The sequence below is a fragment of the Miscanthus floridulus genome, chromosome 6 (assembly GCF_019320115.1).
Source record: "Miscanthus floridulus cultivar M001 chromosome 6, ASM1932011v1, whole genome shotgun sequence".
NCBI classification, from domain to species: domain Eukaryota; kingdom Viridiplantae; phylum Streptophyta; class Magnoliopsida; order Poales; family Poaceae; genus Miscanthus; species Miscanthus floridulus.
The window spans coordinates 18,956,083-18,978,009 of NC_089585.1; the positions used below are offsets into that span (position 1 = coordinate 18,956,083).

Sequence of the window (21,927 nt, forward strand, 5' to 3'; positions counted from 1 at the left end):
CAGTTATGATCGTGTAAATTGTCACAAAACCAGGATATGTCCAGGCATGCATAGAACATGACCAACGGATATCCAAAAAGAACAGCGAACTGGCATGGGTAGACAGACATCAACACACAAATCTCATACCACGTCAAGGCATCACAATTCACAAACCTAGGAACAATTCCAGTTATATGATGACAGCATACGTAGACACCAAGAACTACTCACTCCATTTCGAATTATAAGTCATAAGCATATCAAGTTTGACCAAAATTATAGAAAGAATTACTACAATTTATGACATCAAATAAGTATAGTACGAAAATATAATCTAATTAATAAAAAATCTAATGATATTTATTTAGTATCATATTACAAATGGTATCGTTTTATATTATATATAAATTTAATTAAATTTGAGATACTTTGACTCTCCAAAAAAGTTAGAATGACTTATATTTTGAGATAAGAGTATTATTTAACTAGCACCTCTGCAATTCCATCATTTTGCTCGATGGAACTACGTAGCCCAGTTTTTTAATCTGAGAAGGCGTATTGTATAGTAACTCAAATGCAGTAACTCGCTACTGTATATACTGTCAAGCACGAAACGCAAGCTGATCAGTTGTTGCAGGCTTGCATCACCAAACTTTGGCCATTACAAGGTAGGCTGCATATCACAACACACAAGGGGAGCATCAAACTACACTCGCCTCCATGGGCACTGCAGGTTGGCAGGCCCAAGCTAACACAAGGCAACAATGCACAGTCTCGCAACCCACAAGACCACAATCAGTACAAGCATCGATCGATCAGTAAGAGGGAGCAATCCCAGGTAGGTGCACGGTGCATGCCCACGCCCACATTCACTCATCATCTGGACAGATCCGTGCTCACGCCGTTCCTTGCTCCTGACTTGTAGCGCCCTCGCTTTCCAGGCCGCTTGTACTCGCTCCACTGTTTTGTTTCGCCAGCATCTGCATCTGATCACCCAAAGTAGGAATTAGCATAGCACTGGATTGCATTTGCCAGTATTAAATAGTAATTTAGCTGACTGATCATTTCAGACTGCAGGCTACAGAGAGACTTGATTACAACACAAGGCTCACGGATAGCCCGTTGTTAGAGCTAATCCAGTAAAGCAGCATATATAATCCAAATGTTCTCATTCATAGCAGAAGTATCACTGAAAGCTAGGTAAGATATATATGCTCTTTCGCTGGTTCCTAACTTTTTTTTAGAAAAACAGGAGGGGCAAGCCCTTACTGAAGATCAATTAAGTAAAGAAAACAGAGTACAGCTTGTCTAACAGTGCTTGCCCATTCCAGTGCCACTTCCAGGCAAAGCAGCATTTACACGAAGTGCAAAGATAGAAGCTAGCAACATCCAAAGAAAACAACAAAAGCTAGCAGCATCCAAAGAAATTTGGTATTCTGCACTCCCTTATTATTGGGCTGTCATTAACCAAACTGAAGGTACGCCAAAGCTGTGAGATGCTGAACTAGCTACCCAAAGGCACCACAGTCTGGACTAATCTCAACTTGAATAAGGCACAAAGATAGAAGTAGAAAACAGTTTTGGTTAGTTTTATGAAAACTAATCAAGGGTCCTGTTTGTGGCCTTGTGGGCTTATTGTTCAGATTTCAAGAAAAAAATGTCGTACCTTCCTGGATCTCGTATCCTTCAAAGCATTTCTCAGAATATTTTCCAGCTTCTCCAGCTCATTGACATCTGATTCGTCAGCATTGCTCTGGGGAGACCTGCTGGTTTGAAGCAATTATAATCATTTATCAAAAGTGGCAAAGAAAAGTGGGTGGAAATCCTGAATTCTGGGTGTACCAGGATGCAATCTCGCTCAGCATCAACTGCAAATCTGAAGAAGCTTCATCCTTGTTCTGTACCAGAAACACCCTAGTAAGCTACATTTATCAAAAGTTTGATATTATATATTTGTTCTGGTATTTTGCATACTGTACAAACAGGACATTCTGCATAGTGCCAACAGAACATTTTGTTTGATGCTGGCAACTGGAAAGTGTCACAGTATGTAAAGACTGATTCTTTCTAAAAATATGATCAAAAGCTGGGCAACTGTAGGCTGCATGTTATGTATTGGAAAAACCACATCAAGATCTTTACATTGTTTTTATTTTGATCGTCATTCATATTCCTTCCTTCTCCAGAAAATTGCTGATAGCGGTTATATGTATCCTCTATGCTGAAAAGGAGAAAAGTTGAGTATGATATTAGCTCATTGCATAATGTACTCTTGGAAAATCAGTTTATGTATATTCACCTCATGTGGAACAAAACTGCACCCAGTTTTATTGGAGGTAAGAGTATATTATTATGAATTACATCCTGAATCTTACAGTCGAAAACAATTTATTATTATGATGTCTCATTTCCTTATGGTTTTGAATTTGACTTGATAGGCCAAGAAAGTTGAGTTCATACCCTAGTCCATCACTGATAGGAACCCTAGTCCTACCGGGAACCGATCTCAGGTTGTATGAGTGGGAGGAGGGAGGTCGAGGCTTGAGCGAGCGAGGAAGTCGGCGCCGTGGCTACGCAGGCGGTGGAAGGCAGCGGGCGGCGACGCTACAGTACTGTCGCTACAGTGCGGCGGTGCTGTTCACGGAAGGAAGGTGAGAGAAGGCGGCTAGGGTTTCTCCTGGCTCCCTGAGGAAGCCGGAAACAATAACTGTTTCTGCTTAATCTCCCGTGAAAGTCTTACAAGCTATTTATATCCCTTTACCTAAAAATAGAAATAACTCCCTAATAATAATAATAATAACTAATAATAGATAGACTCCTGGATGCGCCTGGCCATGGGCCCTCCACTGTGTGCGGCAATTTAGCCGCTAGAGGGCCTTTGCCTGCTGTAGGAGATGCCCGTCATAACATCTCTCCCCGCCTGCGAAAACAGCTCGTCCTCGAGCTGGAAATCGGGGAAGTCGTCGCGGAAGGCGTCAAGAGTCTCCCAGGTGGCGTCGTCGTCGGAGAGGCCATGCCACTTGACCAAGAGCTTCCAGGCGCCACGACGTTGCTGCGCCCGCAGCACACGCTCGGGTGCAGGAAGCACACGGCCATCGAGCGTCGGTGGAAGATCGCCGAGTGCAGTCGGAGGGTCGCCGCGGTGCTGCTTCAGAAGACCCACATGGAAGACGTCGTGGATGCGGGCGCCCTCTGGAAGTTGTAGACGATAAGCGACGCGGCCGATGCGTTCGAGAACGCGAAACGGATCGGCCCATCGTGGCCCCAGCTTGCGTTTGGCGCGCGGGTCCAGGGACTGCGTGGTGCGGTGGAGAAGACGCAGCCAGACCCACGCGCCCACCTCGAACTCAACATCCCTGTGATTGGCGTCGTAGTACTTCTTGGACAGCTGCTGTGCTTGGAGGAGCCGCTGACGGACCTCCGCGAGCATTTCGTCGCGGCTGCGGAGAAGGGTGTCGGCTGTTTCGGTATTGGCCGTCCCGGGCTTGTAGGGAACGATCGGGGGCGGGGAACGGCCGTACACGACCTCGAAAGGAGTCGCGCGAAGGGCGGTATGGAAGGAAGTATTATAGCAATACTCCGCCCAAGAGAGCCAGTCCACCCAAGCGCGCGGCCGGTCACCTGTAACACAGCGCAGATACATAGCAATCACTTTGTTAACCACCTCCGACTGGCCGTCCATCTAAGGATGGAAAGCTGTGCTCATCCGTAGAGTCACGCCCGCTCGCTGAAAGAGGTCGCGCCACACGTGGCCGGTAAACACGGGGTCCCTGTCACTGACGATAGACCGGGGGAACCCATGCAACCGGACGACGCCGTCAAAGAAGGCGTGAGCGACCGACGCCGCAGTGTAGGGGTGGCCGAGCGCAATAAAATGCGCGTACTTGGAGAAGCGGTCGACGACGGTGAGGATGACCGACTTGCCGCCAACCTTGGGCAGCCCCTCGATGAAATCCATAGAAATGTCTGCCCACACCTGAGACGGCACCTCAAGGGGCTGCAGGAGGCCGGCCGGCTGAAGGGCCTCCGTCTTGTTGCACTGGCACGTCACACATGTGCGCACCCAGTCCTGCACCAAAGAACGATCACCGGGGATAAAAAAATCAGCGCGGAGACGGTGAAGAGTCTTCTGGATCCCCTCGTGTCCAGCACCATGCGCGAGCTGAATAGCCTGGTGCCGGAGGTCAGCGATGTCGGGGATGAACACGCGGGAGCCGTGCAGCAGGAGGTCACCGTCCTCGCGCCATGGGGTGGCCAGGTCGCCCGCGCGCAAGCGGGCACGCAGCTGGATGGCATCCGGAGCTGTAGCCGAGGCGCGACGGACATGGTCAAAGTAGACGAAGGTCGGCCCAGAGAGCACAGCCACTGCTGCAGCCGTGCAGGAGGCCTCTGGGCCCATGTCGGCGTCGCGGCGGGACAAGGCGTCCGCCACGGTGTTGAAGCGACCCGGGCGGAACTCGACAGCGAAGTCGAAACCGAAGAGCTTGCTGACCCACTGGTGCTGAGGTACCGTAGAGAGTCGTTGGTCCAATAAGTACTTGAGGCTGTAGTGGTCCGTGCGCACCACGAAGTGGCGGCCCCAAAGGTAGGGCCTCCAATGCCGCACAGCCTGCACCAACCCGATGAGCTCACGCTCGTAGGCGGCCAGCTTGAGATGGCGAGCGGCGAACGGCCTGCTGAAGAAAGCGAGGGGTCCCGCGCCCTGATGAAGGACAGCGCCGAACCCCGCACCGGACGCGTCACAGTCGACGATGAAGGCCTTTTCGAAATCGGGCATCTGGAGCACGGGGCCCGTGGTGAGCGCGCCCTTGAGCGCCTGGAAGGCCGCCTCGGCGTCGTCGTCCCACTCGAACGCGTCTCGGCGCAAGAGACGCGTTAGTGGGGCTGCGATGACACCGAAGTCCTGGATGAACTTCCGGTAGTAGCTGGCGAGCCCGAGGAAGCCTCGCAAGGCCCGAGCGGAACGTGGAGCTGGCCACGCAGCCACCGCTGCGATCTTGTCGGCATCCATGGCGACGCCCGCCGCGGAGATGACGTGCCCGAGGTAGGCCACCGAAGAGGCCCCAAACGAACACTTGGAACGCTTGAGGTGGAGGTGGTGGGCGCGGAGGGCGGTGAGGACGAGGCCGATGTGCTGTAGGTGCTCCGCCCAAGAGGAGCTGTAGATCAGAATATCATCAAAAAACACCAGCACAAACCTTCGAAGAAACGGCCTGAGGACGTCGTTCATCAGCGCTTGGAAGGTAGCCGGGGCATTGGAGAGTCCGAAGGGCATCACCAGGAACTCATAATGCCCCTGGTGTGTGCGGAAGGCCGTCTTGCTGATGTCGTCCGGGTGCATCCGCACCTGATGGTAGCCAGAGCGCAAGTCCAACTTCGTGAAGAAGCGAGCGCCGTGAAGCTCGTCCAGAAGCTCATCCACCACTGGGATGGGGAACTTGTCCTTGGAGGTCTTCGCGTTGAGGGCACGGTAGTCGATGCAGAACCTCCAGGACTTGCGAACAAGGAGGACCGGAGCGGAGAACGGTGACGTGCTGGGGCGGATGATGCCTTGGGCGAGCATCTCAGCGCACTGCCGCTCCAGCTCGTCTTTCTGAAGCTGAGGATAACGGTACGGCCGCACCGCCACCGGGGCCGTGCCAGGCAAGAGGTAAATGCGGTGGTCGTATGGCCACGCTGGTGGGAGCCCCGTCGGCTCGTCGAAGATGGCGTGGTGCTGCTGAAGAAGGCTGTCCAGCAAGGGCATCCCGGGGGCGGTGGCGACCGCGGCTAGCTGCTGTTGGGCTGGCGCCATCGGCCCCCCCACGCCTTGCCACGTGATCCGCGGCCGTCGCGCCAGAACGCCAAAGTGAGCGCCGTGCAGTCCCAAAGGATCGGCCCCAGCGCCCGGAGGAAGTCGAAGCCGATGATGAAGTCGAAGGCGCCCAAGTTGAGGCCGACGCATGTGATGGCGAAGTCCTCGAACTCAATGCGGATGGGCACGTCGTGTGCGATCCCCTCGCAAGCCAAGCGATCACCGTTGGCGACGGTGACCCGAAGATGCTCGCCCCTAGAGGGAGAGAGACCGAGGCGGCGCATGGCAGCTCCCTGGACGAAGTTGTGTGTGGAGCCGGTGTCGAGGAGGGCCAGGAAGCGCTCATTCTTGCAGGTGATCGGCAACAGCATGGCGTTCGGTGGACGAATGCCGGCCACCGCGTGGAGAGAAACCACCAGGGAGGTGGCTGTGGGGGCCTCTGGGTCGGTCGGCTCCTCCGGACGGTCGGCTGGGTGACCATCCTCCCCAGCCGCGACCCCCTGCTCGTCGACGATGTAGTCGGAGGTCACGAGGTAGAAGAAGCGCTTACAGATATGGCCACGAACATACGGCTCATCACAGTTAAAGCAGAGGCCTTGTCGACGTCGTTCCACCTGCTCCGCCGGCGTGAGGCGTCGAAAAGTACGTGGCTGCCCGAGGGCGGCAGTGGCAGCCGGCTGGACCGGGGCAGAGGCAGAAGTCGCCGCCGCCGCGGGCCGAGGGCCACGGCCAGTCCGCTGCTGCTGCTGCAGCTGCTATAGAGCAGGGAGGAAGGCCGCCGTGCGCCGCTCGTAGGCACGCGCGTAGTACATCGCCGTCTGTAGGTCCGGCGGGTGGTGCATCTCCACGTCGACCCTGATGTGCTCGGGAAGGCCGCCCACGTACAGCTGAGCCTTCTAGCGGGCGTTGAGGTCGCGCTCGTGGTAGAGGACGGCGTTGTAGCGCTCCGAGTAGTCCTGGACAGAAGAGGAGAAGGGCAGCCGAGCAAGCTCCGCCAAACGTGTGCCCTGCGTCGGAGGCCCGAAGCGGAGCTGGCACAGCTCGCGGAACCGCTCCCACGTAGGCATGCCCTCATCTTGTTTAAGCGCGTAGTACCATGTCTGAGCCCCGCCACGGAGGTGGTAGGAAGCCAGCCACGTGCGATCTGAGGCGAGGGTGCGCTGCCCCCGAAAGAACTGCTCGCACTGGTTGAGCCAGTTTAGTGGGTCGACGGCGCCGTCATAAGTAGCAAACTCCAGCTTGTAGAAGCGCGGTGGGGCATGGGCGCCCGCGTGGACGCCGCTGGGCGCGCTGTGCGTGCCGGCATGGACGCTGCCGGGCACGCTGTCCTCCGGGAAGCCGCTGACCCCCGCTGTCGAGGGGGTAGGGGCACCGCCGTACAGCAGCGTCCCGTCGGTGCCGCCGTAGAAGGTACCGGCACTCGGGGCTGGAGGCACGACAGGGGCGGTCCCGGCAGATGGCGTGATGGTGGTGGCCGACGTGTAGATTGGCGGCATTGTACCCATCAGCGCCCATGACGGGATGGGCGACGGGGAGGCCGGCCACCGCATCTGATGCAGGGGAACCCCCGAGCTGCCCTGGGGTATGCCGAAGGAGAAGCTCGTTGGTGGGGACGTAGTAGGCGCGGGCGGTGGTGGTGGCAGCTGCGAGGTGGGCGGAGGGGGGGGGGCGGAAGAAGGCTCGCCAAAGATTGCTGCATGGCGGCCATGTTGCGGCTGAGGACGTCCACGTTGCGGCTGATCTGATCCATGTTGCTGCTGAATTGGTCGACCACACCGGCCAAACCCTCCAGGGTGAGGGCGGTGCCGGATGACTGCGAGATTTCGGAGGATGCGGCCGGCAGCGGGACGGTGGGAACCGGCGGGATGAGGGCGCCGGTGGACTGCGGAGTCATGGACATCGTCCTGGAATTCCCTGATACCAAGGTGATAGGAACCCTAGTCCTACAGGGAACCGATCTCAGGTTGTATGAGTGGGAGGAGGGAGGTCGAGGCTTGAGCGAGCGAGGAAGTCGGCGCGGAGGCGCCGTGGCTGCGTAGGCGGTGGAAGGCAGAGGGCGGCGACGCTACAGTACCGTCGCTACAGTGCGGCAGTGCTGTTCACGGAAGGAAGGTGAGAGAAGGCGGCTAGGGTTTCTCCCGGCTCCCTAAGGAAGCCGGAAACAATAACTGTTTCTGCTTAATCTCCCGTGAAAGTCTTACAAGCTATTTATATCCCTTTACCTAAAAATAGAAATAACTCCCTAATAATAATAATAATAACTAATAATAGATAGACTCCTGGATGCGCCTGGCCATGGGCCCTCCACTGTGTGCGGCAATTTAGCCGCTAGAGGGCCTTTGCCTGCTGTAGGAGATGTCCGTCATAACAATCACATTCCATACTACTATTCTACTCTATTTAGTTCTCATAAAGGTTTTGCACCACTGTTTCTCTAGATGTTTTAAGAGTTCTCAATGCTATATTCTTGATCATATAAAAACATCAGAACTGAGCCATGATACAACCTACTTGTCACATCTAACTTTGCATGGTTTTTGATGCATACATTAGACCACATTGGTGACACTTTAGCATCTAGAATATATTTTCAAGATTTCATAACTATCTTAGAATACAACTATGACACTTTAGCATCTATCCAAACTAATAGATTCAAAAGTTATTTGATGTTTGTACTTTTAAGGTTTGACCAAAGTTTGTCCTAAAATGACATGATGTGACCAAAGTCTAGAGGGAATATAGATACTATTCAAAGTTTGATGAATCGAATAGGAGCTACTAGACATATATGCAAGTCCATAATCACGGCAATCCTTGTATCAAGCAATTACACAAGTAAATGTAAAGAACTAAGACAATTTCTGTTTATGAACTTCTTATTTATATTCTTTTGCCTTTTACTCCCTTGAATCACAACATGGAGAAATCTCTTATGTGATTTTATTACCATAATTTCAAAGATAAAGGGTGTGTATTTAGATGTAGATCATTGATTTTTTTGCATATTTATATGAAGCTCTAGGATCAAACCAAAAAGGCAATAAAAATAGATATTCTATGGGACAAGGATTCTAAAGGAAAAAACATGGACCTCCAATGGGCGATAAAGATGAGTAGAGCATGGTATTGATGGGCTTCAAATCTATTCATTTGAAGAAGAAATGATTGCAATGCAAGATGATCTATAGCTTTGAGAGTCCTCGATATGGTGCCATCTAGATATCAAAGTTAGCCGTCCGAAAAATAGACTTTTCTCTACCATACATACCCTATCATACTTATTAATGTAAGGTGATGTTCCTTGTATCTGAGTCTAGAGTTTGGACCACTACATACCAAGAAAAACATCTAAACTGACTCTAGAGTTTGGACCACTACATACCAAGACAACCATCTAAGCCGTCTAGGTTCTGAAGTTATGATTAGGTATTAGGTACTAGAGGAGTCAAAGGCTCAAAGTGACTAGACCTATATGCCACATGTGGAAAATCCAAGAGGTTTTAGGTTGGGTAGGGTGGGTTGTGAGGAGGAAGTTGTTAACTAAATGTTGGGTTAGGCTTTTGCACTCTTTATACATATTGGGATTGGGAGTTAATTGCCCCATGGTTCGAGTAGTTTGATTTAGCTTGGTAAATTTTCTTCCACACACTTCCAACTCCCAACAAAAAGTTCCATCTTCAAATGTTGTGAAATCTACAAGAACATGGGATGCGCAAGCCTTTTGTTTACATGACATGTTTTATATTGGGGTGCTAGAGTCTAGTTGATGCACATGGCTCTACCCACTTGGTTTTCTTCCATTGCTATGCATGTAAGTGAAGTTGATAACCAACTTTTCTTGTCTTCTCTCATTTCCTTTCCTTTCCTTGAAAGCTACATATAAAATTCTTCTTAGGTGTTGCCCCTTAATCCTAGACAGTTGAGAATGATAGCTATGAAAGGACACAAAACATATGGAATAAGTTGAGTACATGTTCATAACTTGAGAGTCACCCAGTGATGGGTTTTTAGGACAACAAAAGAGCCCTTCTAGATATGCTCAAGGAAAAAATGTCAATAAATATAAGAGTAAAGACTCCAGTGAGCTTTTATACATCATGTCCATACATTGTATATATATAGAAGAGGTAGCTTTCTTGAATATAATTTGCAAGTGGTCAACATATCTGAGTGCATCAACAAAGACAACTATATTCAAACTATAGAAAACTAAGGTTGACTAGACACAAACCAGTTTTGAGCGAAAAGAGTGGAAAAGGTGGAAAAAGAGAGTCAAAAATAGTGATTAGGTGAGATCATGTGAAATCACTTGATGTGTTGATTTGACTCTGCTTGCTAGGCGAGGTCATGTGAAATCACTTATAGTGTTGGTTTGACTTTGCTTGCTTCAATATACGAGGTGAGAACAACCATACTCAAGTTAGCATTCTCATTCGCGTATTTATCAAGCACAATTTAAGGAAAAAATAGGTTCCAAGCATAATAGCAATGCACATAGAAGGAATGGAAAATCAGTTTATCATTATATATGTTGTTACAACTTAACATGCATGGTTAGTGTGGGCATACTAATATTATTCTTGTTTCATAGGGCATTCTACTATTGTCAATTAGCATATCTTCCTTCAACATTCCATTATTGCTAATGAAGATTGTATTCCAAGTCAAATAGCCCTATGGTACTACCATAGCATACCAATCCTATTGTCGTTTAGGATGATGTGAATGATCTTAAAAGAAGATACGATGGTGTTACCAAATCAAAAAACAACCTATTATTCAATAAGGAGAAACTTCTTTGCTACTATTAAATAATGTTGCTAAGTATTGAAGACAATGAATTATCTAAACCATTTTTTCAAAAAAAAATCTAAAGAATGGAAACGACGTCTAAACACTTTTTCAAATGTTTATTGTCTTTTGTCATTAAGAAGCATAAATGTATGCGAAAGTGACATGATTTTGTGAATTTACTATGACATTTTTTTGTGGTATATTATATCATCAGTTTTGATGGTATAAAAATAGAACTGTTTAAACCATAATGTTTTGTACAATAGAAACTTGTAATACATTGTGACAAAGAATGTGAGCTTATGCTTTTTATCTTCAACCGAGGTAATATAGCAATATGTATGAGAATGTTTGCTCAACGTAACTAACATAGTATTATCTCTTTTGAATATAGCAATTATATAATTATACAAATACTCAACTATTTGTCAATTTTGCCATGGTGGTTCTTATTTTTATTTGTGTCTTATTAGTATGGCATATTTTTTTCTATTGTTATATGTTCATGTCATTTTTTCCTATATTGGTTACACTATTGTAGGTTTTCTCTTTCCTATGCTAAAGTCTCAACAAATATTTTAGGTATTTTGTATTTAGTTGTGAGAATTAACTTTAGTCACCAAAATATGTCGCTACCCATTTTATAAGTGTGTGTATAGTAACTAAATATGATACTATTCTTTTATGTCAAAATATAAAATTATATTTGTATGTAGTTCTCTCAAATATAAACTATAAATAAAGGTAAACAAGTTCAAAAACAATAGGTTTAAAATACAATATTTCAAATAAGCAAGAAAATGCATGTCTATATTTACTCATAACAACTATACAACTTTGGTATCATCAGCATCATCGCCATCACATCTTGTAGTTTTCTTCTATAATCCTTTCGTTGCACCAAATTCGTGTGTTTGAATGAATAAGTGAAGCGCTGCGCCTTTGCCTAGTTTCATGTAGGTCATAGAATGTGGAGGTCATAGAGTACGGTGGGACGCCGTGCAAGTAGAATGTCTATGGTTGTTTTTCAACCCAATATAATAGACAAAAAAATACATATAAATCACAATTAAATTAGACATATAATCAGATATATCATAAATTTATATAATTGTGAATCATAAATATATAATAATTAACAATGTTTTGAGACATGGTAGTAAATAATAGGTGAGGGTTAGTAGCAAATTGTTGTCAAGTGTATGGTAGCACGTAACCGGAAATATAGCAGGCGCTAAGTTTAGTGATATTTAAAACCATAAAGCTACACAAAACATACGTATCTCCCACCATAACAAATAGCCTACCCAACTAAAATTTAAACCTTAAAGTATAACTTTCAAATAAAAAAAGAGTTAGATGAACAAAAATTTAAAAATATAGTCACTATAGCGACTTGTCAAGTTCTAATATGCTAATTTTTTAATGCTACCTTTGTAGCTATGGAATTTAGACCCACTACAATCATTGCGAGCACTACTATGGCCTGTAGAATAAAAACGCTATATAGTTTCCTGGTTTGAGATCATATACAATAACATAAAACATAACATAAATCCTTTTGATTATAGCATATCGAATAGGAGAGATAAGAATAACATTCAAGGACTCTTGCTAACCCTGTCTGGTGACAAATCTGGCGGCCCGGTAGCAAGATCCGACGACGTGGTGACCGAATCCAGCATTCCTATGGACAGATCTTTGCAAGCTCGGTGCTGGTTGGGCTGCCTTCATTGGACAATGACGCATGGCTCTAGTAGTTATTATATGAGGCAGGCAACGAGGAAGGGGGCAAGCCATCAACCCAGTCCACGACGTGGTGGCTGGCACCTTTTCGAGGCCGCCTTCATCACCGTGCTGCGGGGTGGTGCCATCGGCCCACTGCCAGAGCTTGGCACCATGGAGGCGACCTCTGTGGTCCTCCACTGGTAAGCTTGACATCGGCTAGTCCACCTTCTCTATGGTGAAGCAGCGGAAGGTTGGCTAGAGGAGGGGTGGTTAGGTCTGGTCACCACTCGATGACTTTAGGCTGGTTCTTGGGGGCGGTGTGGCTGCTAGCTCACTAGCGTTGGCGCGGCCCATGTGGGGGTAGCGTGGGTGGTTGCGCATGCGTGGGTGGGTGCTGTGGTGCAGCGGACATGACAGCCTCTTCGACAAGTGAACAACATGGCTATTGATCTCTTGTTTGGAGATTTACAAGGACTTGGCGATGACTTGGTTGGCTACGGTCCATGTGGACTAGCGTCGGATGGTTGCACATGTCTGTGACTTGTTTTTGCAGAACCAGTTGAAGGCAGATCTTCATGGCTGGCTGCCTTGGATTTTCAACAGTGGTGGTTGCAAGCTCTTTGTTTGGTTTGGTGCGGCGGTGGTGGTGGAGGCGGCTACTGCCTTGTGTAGCAGATTGGTGTCGCCATGCATGGTAACCTATTTGGTCTGGTAGTAGAGGCTGGTGGAAACTAGTGTCATGTTGTAAGGTCACGCACGCCTGTGGCTTAGTTGGTGTAGCAACATCTTCCCACTAACGGTGGCATGCTACGTACATTGCTTCATTGGCTAGACTCGCATGGCGAGGGCTTGTTTGGTGTGCAATGGCAGGGCCACATGATTTGGGGGTTGGGCTGGGCAATGTTTCCGGGTGAATGTCTTGCTTGGATTCTCTATCGATCCAGCAATAGTGATGTTTTTGCGTCATGTTCCTCATTGAAGCATTGTCATGAAGTCCTACACCTCCTGAGTTTTTCTTGGTTGAAAAACATAATCCTGGTCTTTTCAGCTGACGATGCCATGTAACCCTCCATTAACCGTGGAGACATAATATGCTTACCCTTTTTCAAGTTTGGTGGTTAGATAGACAATAGACATTAATAGTAAGTACATATGTAAAATTAAGGGTCTGTTTGGATCATAGCTAGATCATTATAATCTAGATTATGTATAGGATTATTATAGTCACGGTTATGGATTATAATAATCAGAGTTTTGGGGACTCTGGATTATGATGATTGATTGTGGTCGGTAAATGAGAGAAATTCCTATCTTATCCTTTATAGTTTGACAAGTTGGACAATCGGTTGGAGATAAGTTGGATTTTCAACACCTATAATCCCCTATAACCTGAATTATGGGATTATGGCAATCAAGAATTTTGATTATAATAATCTACTATATAATCAATCTTATTTGGATAAAAGTTTGATTATATAATCTGATTATTACTAATTGCTGGGGTACCCAAACAAGACCTAATGGCTTGATGAGTTAATACACTAAAATCTTTTGCGACACTTTAATACCCAATATCTTATATTTTAGGACAAATGGAGTACATTTATTTATATTTTGTACAAGAAATTAACTATCAAAATATACCTTGAAGGTGGAAGTATGTTTATTTATGTATCGTACTAGAAATTGATTGTGCAAATATATACCTGAAAGAACCTTCTCCATTCCTAATACATCTTTTTGAAAGATGAAAAAATACATTTTGTATGATACAATATTATGTAGTACTATAATTAGCCTTATGGTGCTCTAAAGAAAGAAATGAAAGTTCTATTGTTGCATATTAGAACTTTCCAATAGAGGCAAATTTGTCATGCAACTTGTGAAAGAGGGCAACTATTATTCATGTCCCTACTAATAACTTTAATATTTTATTAGCAAACATACCCATGCGATGTAATAGGTTTTGTACAACTTGTTGCGCCGTCAAGGATCAGGTATGCCAATGATAAGAACATCTACAGCAGAAGCCCTCAAATTAGGGCCTCTACTTTGATTCGAGAGGTCCCTTTGTTTTAGAGACATGTTTTTACATCTACTTCAACAGAAGCTCTCAAGTCAGGATCTTTAAATCCATTTCGGTAGACATTGCTATATGGGACCCACTCATCATCCACCATAGTTCTAACCGATTGAACTATAAAGGACCCGAGAGAGCCTAAAACGGGAGGAGCACGCCACGATGAGGGGAAGGCGGGTGGAATGGCTCACCGTTGACATGAGTCGGGTCAGGTGGAAGGCCCGAAAGGGGCTTGCAAGGGAGAGAAGTCAGGGCTAGGAGGAGGCTCACTAGGGGAGAGGATTCGAGATGGGAAGGGGCTCGCCGAGAGAAAAGTCAAGGGGCGGGCCTCGCTAAGGGAGCCACGCAGGGAGTCGCGCCCGAGGAAGGGTGTTGCCGGTGAGAGAGGTTGCCATGGAGGGAGCCAACCTTTGGAGATTCGTGCCACTAGGGGAAGGGAGACACGCCTACCCGCACTGCAAAGGGAGGCCTTATCGGTGGATGGGCAGGCACTATTCCACTAGCACACGGGAAGGGAAACAACCGAAACCGCCATTTGAGGGTCTGAAGTAGGATACCTAAGAATGAAGACCGAGGGGAAATTTGAGGGGCCTCTCATTTGTAGAACCTAGTAAGGGCTCTGTTGGAGCGGCTCTAGCCCTCGAATTTGATGTTAAGGACATAAGTAGGGGCCCTGCTCTAACGAGTTAGCTATATTTGTTGGATAAGACTGGTCCAGACTCATTCAACTAAATCAAATAGATTCCAAAGCCTGTAGATATAGAATTCGATTCTAATACATATTGGGTTACGCCCTCTGTATCTCGTATATGATTCGGACTCATGATCCGCGCTCATACAAGTTAGAACAACTCGCAACTACCGATGATACGGAGTCTGATTCCAATACGTATTAGGTTTCCGTTGCAACGCACGGACACTGTGCTGTGCTAGTACTAATATCTTAAATAAAATGCTTTCAATAGAAAAGATATACTTTACTTAAAATATTGGAAGTAGTATATATGACACAATTTGCTTTGAACAGTAGTACTATGATGCCTTAAATAAAGAAAAATAACTACCGAAAGCTTATACGGTTATACCTTAGCCCCTTTTGTTTCGTTGAAAAACTAAACTAAAAATACTGTTAGCTGATTTGTTGCGGAAAAAAAAAAACATCGTAAGAAGGGCGCTCAGGTAAAGGCGAGACAAATCTTGATCCCCAGCCAACTTTCCGTACTTTCCATTTAAGGAATTTGCATAGTGACGGCGGCGGAACTGAAATTCCTCTCTCTCTCCGAACATCAGCAATCAGTAATAAATAAATAAATAAGTAGTAAGTCGGATGTCAACGGCACACGGGCGCGCGTCCTCTCTGGAAGTCTCAAGCGAAGCGAGCCCAGTTCCATCCGCACCGCACGCAAAAGCACGTGCGCATGGCGAGAGGAGACAGGGGCGCGCTTCTGCTGGCCTAAGGCAGAGCAGAGCACAGCACACCCAGCCGGAGCCCGGAGGCCGGAGCTGTAGCAGGTCTAAGGCAAGATCCGGAACAGGTGGACGAACGCAGAGGGACAGGGGTCATGCTCACATGATGCAAGGTGGTGCCACTCGGGGGACAGTCTGGATGGCGAGGCGGCGGCTCGCCGCGGGACAACGGGATCGAGGCCGACGAACTGCTCCAGGCCTCCAGTCGATCCATAGTCCCGGCCGCCCTTGCTTATAGTAGCTTTACTAATCGGATGAGCGAGCAACAATAAGGGGAGCGAGGGGGAATTGAAATTAATCACCTGGAGGAGGCGTACTCGTAGAGCTTGCCGGCGGGGGAGAAGACGAGGAGCGCGACCTCGGCGTCGCAGAGGAGGGAGAGCTCGAAGGCCTTCTTGAAGAGTCCCGAGCGGCGCTTGGAGAAGCGCACCTGCCGGCTCACCCGGTCCTCGATCCGCCGCATCTCCACGCGGCCGCGACGACGCGCCATCGCCTTCCCGCCCGCTCCAACCCGAGCCGCCAGTGTAGCCGGCTGCCGACCTCCCTTCTCTTCACGCGCGCTAGGAGGAGCAGGGGAGCGAGCGGTTGCTGGAGGCTGCTGCGCGAGGGAGTTGGGGACGGGGAGGTCGGGATGGGGCCCGGCGGTCGGTGACGGCGGGCGGACGGGGGGTCATTCACCAATCACCAAGGGGGATGTACTACTCGTATGTTTGTGGCACGCGCACGCCCGGTCTCGAGGTAAATTTCCAGATTGGGAAAACGCGGCGCGGAGGCGGTTTGGCTGGCTGAGGCCCGGGGCAGGTGTGCGACATGCCCCCGCGGCCCCACCCGCGCGTGGGTCCCGCGGCTGTCCACACGGCAGTTGTGCGAGAGCCACGCAGCAGGCGTCTGTCTCCACGACCCACTCGCGCCCACGGCTACGACGGGCAGCAGGCCGCCGGAGTCGTCGTCGCCGTCCACGTCCGCATGGCCAGCGCAAATATCTCGCGCGCCATGGCGGTGCAAAGCTGCGCGGATAAGGACGCTGTCGACCATCTCTAAAGGAAAGGACGTCCGCGATCGAGATCCTTGACGCTTGAGGCCGGTAAGTTGCTGATAGAATCTATTACCTAATGAGACAAAAAAAAAATTACTCTTTTTTTTCCATCCAATTTTTTCGTCCACCTCTCCTAGCTACCTGTAGTGGAGAGTTTATTTCGTTTAGACTTATATGACAAAGATAGTTAGGACAAATAGATCTTTCTAGGACAAATAGATCTCTCTGAGCTTGAATAAGAATAGAAATAGGAATCTTAATTCAAATTCAAATATATCCTATTAATAAAAAAGGTAAAATTTTAGCTTTTCCCTAACTACTTTTGCTGAAGGCCGGTGCCCTTGCCGAGAGAGAGCGGGGCACCGTCGTTGGGGAGGAAGGCCTGCATCCGGCCACCAGGCACGGGTGTCGGGGAGGGAGCAGCTGTGGGGAAGGAGCTGCGTGCCGTCGCAGGAGGGTGAGCGCATGCGTGAAAAAAATAGGTAGTCAGATTTGTTGGCCCAACAGAAGTGGGTAGTGGAGGGGAGAATTCGTTGGGTCAACAAAAGTAGATAGTCAAGTAGGTAGCCTGCTGGAGTGAGTTTTTTTAGACTCCACTACCCAAATATATGATATCTAGTGGGTTTATGTAGCCTGCTGGAGATACTCTGATAAGGTAAAGAGAGGAAAAACAATAATAAAGAGAAATAAAAAAAGACAAGAAAAGAAAAGAAAATAAAAAGGGGAAATATCATACTTTTAACCACTCCAAGAAAATGTTTTATCAAACGTTTTTTTTACCCATAAAGATCAATCCAGAAAAAGCTGATTTATCTACAGCTTGAGTTGTTTTGGCTAAAGCTCTATCAAACGCGCAACTGGAGAAAGGAACATTGCTGCGCTTTTTCTAATAATATAGGGTGTTGCTGTTTTGTTTATTTTCACATGAGCTTCAAACAACAACGATCCTTTATCGGTACAATGCTCAAGATAGATATTGCTCGTGCCCTAGATTACTGCTAGCATTTAAATAAATTGTGAAAATCTACTTTCCAATGTGGGTTTCATTGTATTTTCTCATTTTAAAAAATACATCTTTTACACTTTAAATTAAAATTAAACAAATGGACGTGGCGACAAGCGGATGACCGCACGCATCAAGAGATGCAGCACAATAAATCATCAAGCGATACAAACGGTATGCTTGCTGCAACGCACCGACATATTTTGCTAGTAGATAATAAAATACTACCGCTGTATATGCTACAGGGGATCAGTCCAGCTGTCTCTGTTTGCACACAGAGGTACAGACAGGTGCAAGTTCTGAACATTGGCCGGATCCAACTTAGCATTTCTTGCGTCAGCGTGTGGGAACCTCAGCCATTCATTCGTTCCTAGTACAGTATAGGTACCAGTGATTAAAAAAAAGAGTTTACTGGTGTGTTTGTTTCGATTAAACTTGGATTCTAGATTAGAAAAAAATTGTTGATTTATGGTTAAATAAGAAAAACAAGAAAATAGAGGTTCTGTTGAATTTCAAGTATTCAGTTTCACCAATAAGACACGGACTCTTGATTCACATTTAGAATTACATAAAAAAAGATTTTTCATCGAAAAGAGGTCTACGAAAACTTTTAGAAAAACATCCATGTTCGCTGGCTTATTTTGTAAAGATAAAAAAGTACGTTATAAGAAATTAACCTGTCAGTAAACGAAAATCCTGCCCAAACGTCTAGATTCTTTCTCGATTATTAATTTAGACCATGTCAATGAAAGATCAATGTTTCAATACTATCTGTCACCGACGCCAAGGTACTGAACAAGGAAGACTCTGAACCTGTATCTAAAGCTGTCGAACCTGATGATGGTGTTGCTGAACCTGGGAGCGAGCCTGTTCAAGTTGAAGGCAAGAAAGGGGCGCGGAGCCGCAGGCCCAACTACAACATCTACGGACCTGACTGGGTGTGAGACGTTATCGGCCCATCTTCGTTTATCGCTTTGATTGCTCGACGGCCCATGTAACGGGCAGGGTGCCGAACGGCTCCTATGTAAGTTTTTTTGCTGGCGAAGACGAACGCGAGCTTGAACACGTTATCGAACCGAGCCGGTTGGCGTCGGCGGCGAGCTCCTAGCGGTGGCTGGAGTCTCGAGTTCAAGTAATCCCCGAGCTAGATTGCCTCACAACTATCTAGTCCGGTTACATCTGGTATCAGGGCTTTGATCATGGCGCCTCAATCCCACCACCACACGCGCCTCACCCCGCAATCATCTAGGATGTCGCCTGAGGAACAATTCGGGCAGATTTTGGCCCTACTGAGTGAGAATTCGAAGGGGATATCTGAGCTGAAGCATTCGATGTCTGAGATTCGGTTGGCGAAGGAGGAGATTGAAGCCTGGAAGCCCGAGGTCAATCTCCGCGTCACCGATCTAGAGAAGGCGGTGAACCATCTGGGCGATCGGGTGGAGAAGCTCTTCTCTGACCAGGCCAAGTCACCAGCGATGACGGGAGAAGTCATCAACCCGTCCGCGCACCCCGAGCCCTCCTCATCCAAGGGCGGGGTGAGTTTGGTGTCGGGTTCCGCTCATCTGGAACCGTCCCTGTCCGCGGCGACATCAGGGCCAATTGGTCACCGTGAAGAAATTCATCACCGGGGTGCTGGATTTGGGGTGGTTTATACCACCCTGGATCCGCCTCCGGTCACAGGTGCGATGAACCACACTAAATCCTCTTCTGATGTGTTGAATTATGATGGTTCTGTACCTAGTGACTGGCATGCGCGTGCTTTGCTTAGTGCTGCAATGCCCGATTTACCTTTCCCCAAAATCGATGGCACAAACCCTAAGCTCTGGATTAAGAATTGTGAAACCTTCTTCGAAGTTTATCTTGTAGATCCTCGTTTATGGATTCGCTATTCCACCATGCACCTCACTGGTTCTGCAGCTCTGTGGTTCCAAACAGTCCAATCCACCTTGAAAACCATGTCCTGGGCAGACTTTGTCGCTACTGTGAGTGCCAAGTTTGATAGGGATGAGCATAACCAACTCATGAGGCAATTTTTCCATATTCGCCAACTCACTAATGTCCATGAGTACATAGAAAACTTCTGTGATATAGTCCACCTACTCCTGGCTCATGATCCCAATTTTCCCAGTTCTGTCATAACTAATAGGTTTATAGATGGACTTAAAAGAGAGATAAAAGCTGTTATTATGGTTCATAGACCCCAAGACTTGGACTCTGCGAGTTGCTTGGCTTTGTTGCAGGAGGAAGCTCTGTTGGATCAACCCAACAGCAGCCACAGGAGGGGAGATCCTAATACGATGTACAAGAGATCTTACTCTGATGGTGCGAGACCCAGTGTGATACCTACTGGCAGTGCACCAAAGTATTCTCCAAGTCCAGGTGATGACAAGAAGACGCTGGACTCTACCAGAAGCAGGCAAGGGGATGATAAATTGTCTGCTCTGAAGAACTATAGAAAGGCCAAGGGGTTATGTTTTAAATGTGGGGAAAAATGGAGTCCGGGCCACAAATGTCAGACGGTGTCTTTACATGCCATGGAAGAAGTATGGGAGTTCCTGACAGATGATCAGTCAGAATTGCAAGCACAAGTTGATGAAGAGAATGACTCTGGGGAAGATTTAATGGAAATCTCTGTTTAGGCTATGAAAGGCACTGAAGGTATGAGGACTGTCAGGCTCAGGGGTTTCTTGGCTGGACAAGAGGTTTTCATGTTAGTAGACTCTGGAAGTACCAACTGCTTCATCAGTGAAGATTTGGCCTCAAGAATTTAGGGAAAACAAGCCTTATCTAACCCTGTTTTGGTCAAGGTTGCAAATGGAAACCTCTTGGAATGCACTCATGAATTGCTAGAACAGCTGTGGAATATTCAGGGCATTACTTTCAAGAACTCATTCAAAATTATACCACTTGGTTGCTATGATGTGATACTTGGAATGGACTGACTTGAGAGTATCAGCCCTATGCAGATCCATTGGGCTGAAAAATGATTACAATTTGAAAATCAGAACAGAACAATGAAAATTTTGGGAATTCCACCTGAAACTGTTGTGGGACCCCCCATTTCCAACCATCAACTTGATGCTATGGTGAAACATGATGCAATACTACATTTTGTGCAGTTAAGTTCTATGGCAGAGACTGAATCTAGTGAAGCCTCACTGCCAGCAGGCATCCAAGAGCTAATTAAACAATACTCAGATCTCTTCCAACCAATACTAGGTTTACCTCCTCTGAGAGAGGGGGATCATTCTATACCTCTTTTGCCAGGAGCAACACCCTTTAGACTTAGGCCATATAGATACAATCCAAGTCAGAAGGATGAGATTGAGAAACAAATCAAAGAGATGCTAGAAAAGGGTCTTATCAGGCATAGTGTGAGTCCATTCTCCTCTCTAGCTCTTTTAGTGAAGAAAAAGACTGGAGACTGGCGGCTTTGTGTTGATTATAGACGCCTAAATGCCATGACAGTTAAGAACAAGTATCCTCTGCCCATAATAGATGAACTATTAGATGAACTGCATGGAGCTTCTTGGTTCTCTTCCTTGGATCTCTGCTCTAGATTTCATCAGATCAGAATGGCTGAAGGTGATGAACATAAGACAGCCTTTGAAACACATAATGGACATTATGAATACCAAGTGATGCCCTACGGAGTGACTGGTGGACCTGCAACTTTTCAAGGGATTATGAACTTTGTTTTGGCACCTTTCCTGAGGAAGTTTGTTGTGGTATTCATAGATGATGTGTTAATTTACAGTGCAACCTGGCAAGAACATTTGCAGCACATTGAGGCTATTTTCCAAGCTTTGCAACAGCACCAGTTATATGTGAAGTTGTCTAAGTGTTCATTTGCTAAGCAAGAATTGAGCTATCTGGGCCATGTGATTAGTTCCTCAGGGGTGTCTACTGATCCAAAGAAGATACAGATTATATCTGAATGGCCTGCACCTCAATGTGTAAAGGATCTTAGGAGTTTTCTAGGAATGGCTGGGTATTACAGGAAGTATGTGAAGAATTTTGGGTTGCTGACTAAACCTTTG

The 21,927-nt window shown here is 47.3% G+C and overlaps 1 protein-coding gene across 2 annotated transcripts; it reads right to left on the minus strand.

Moving 5' to 3' along the window:
- Window positions 1-429: 429 nt before the first annotated feature.
- Window positions 430-16,441, minus strand: LOC136461799 (MADS-box transcription factor 51-like). 2 transcript variants are annotated; one of them, XM_066461107.1, is made up of 5 exons: window positions 16,166-16,441; window positions 2,125-2,203; window positions 1,825-1,880; window positions 1,649-1,745; window positions 430-968 (listed from the first exon to the last, which is right to left on the minus strand). In XM_066461107.1, exons 1-5 carry the CDS (start codon window positions 16,336-16,338, stop codon window positions 879-881), a joined length of 495 nt encoding a protein of 164 aa, XP_066317204.1. In that variant the 5' UTR covers window positions 16,339-16,441; the 3' UTR covers window positions 430-878. The 2 variants fall into 2 exon arrangements, with proteins under 2 accessions (XP_066317204.1, XP_066317203.1); XM_066461106.1 differs by having other exon boundaries at window positions 16,151-16,441.
- Between the last annotated feature and the right edge of the window lie 5,486 nt (window positions 16,442-21,927).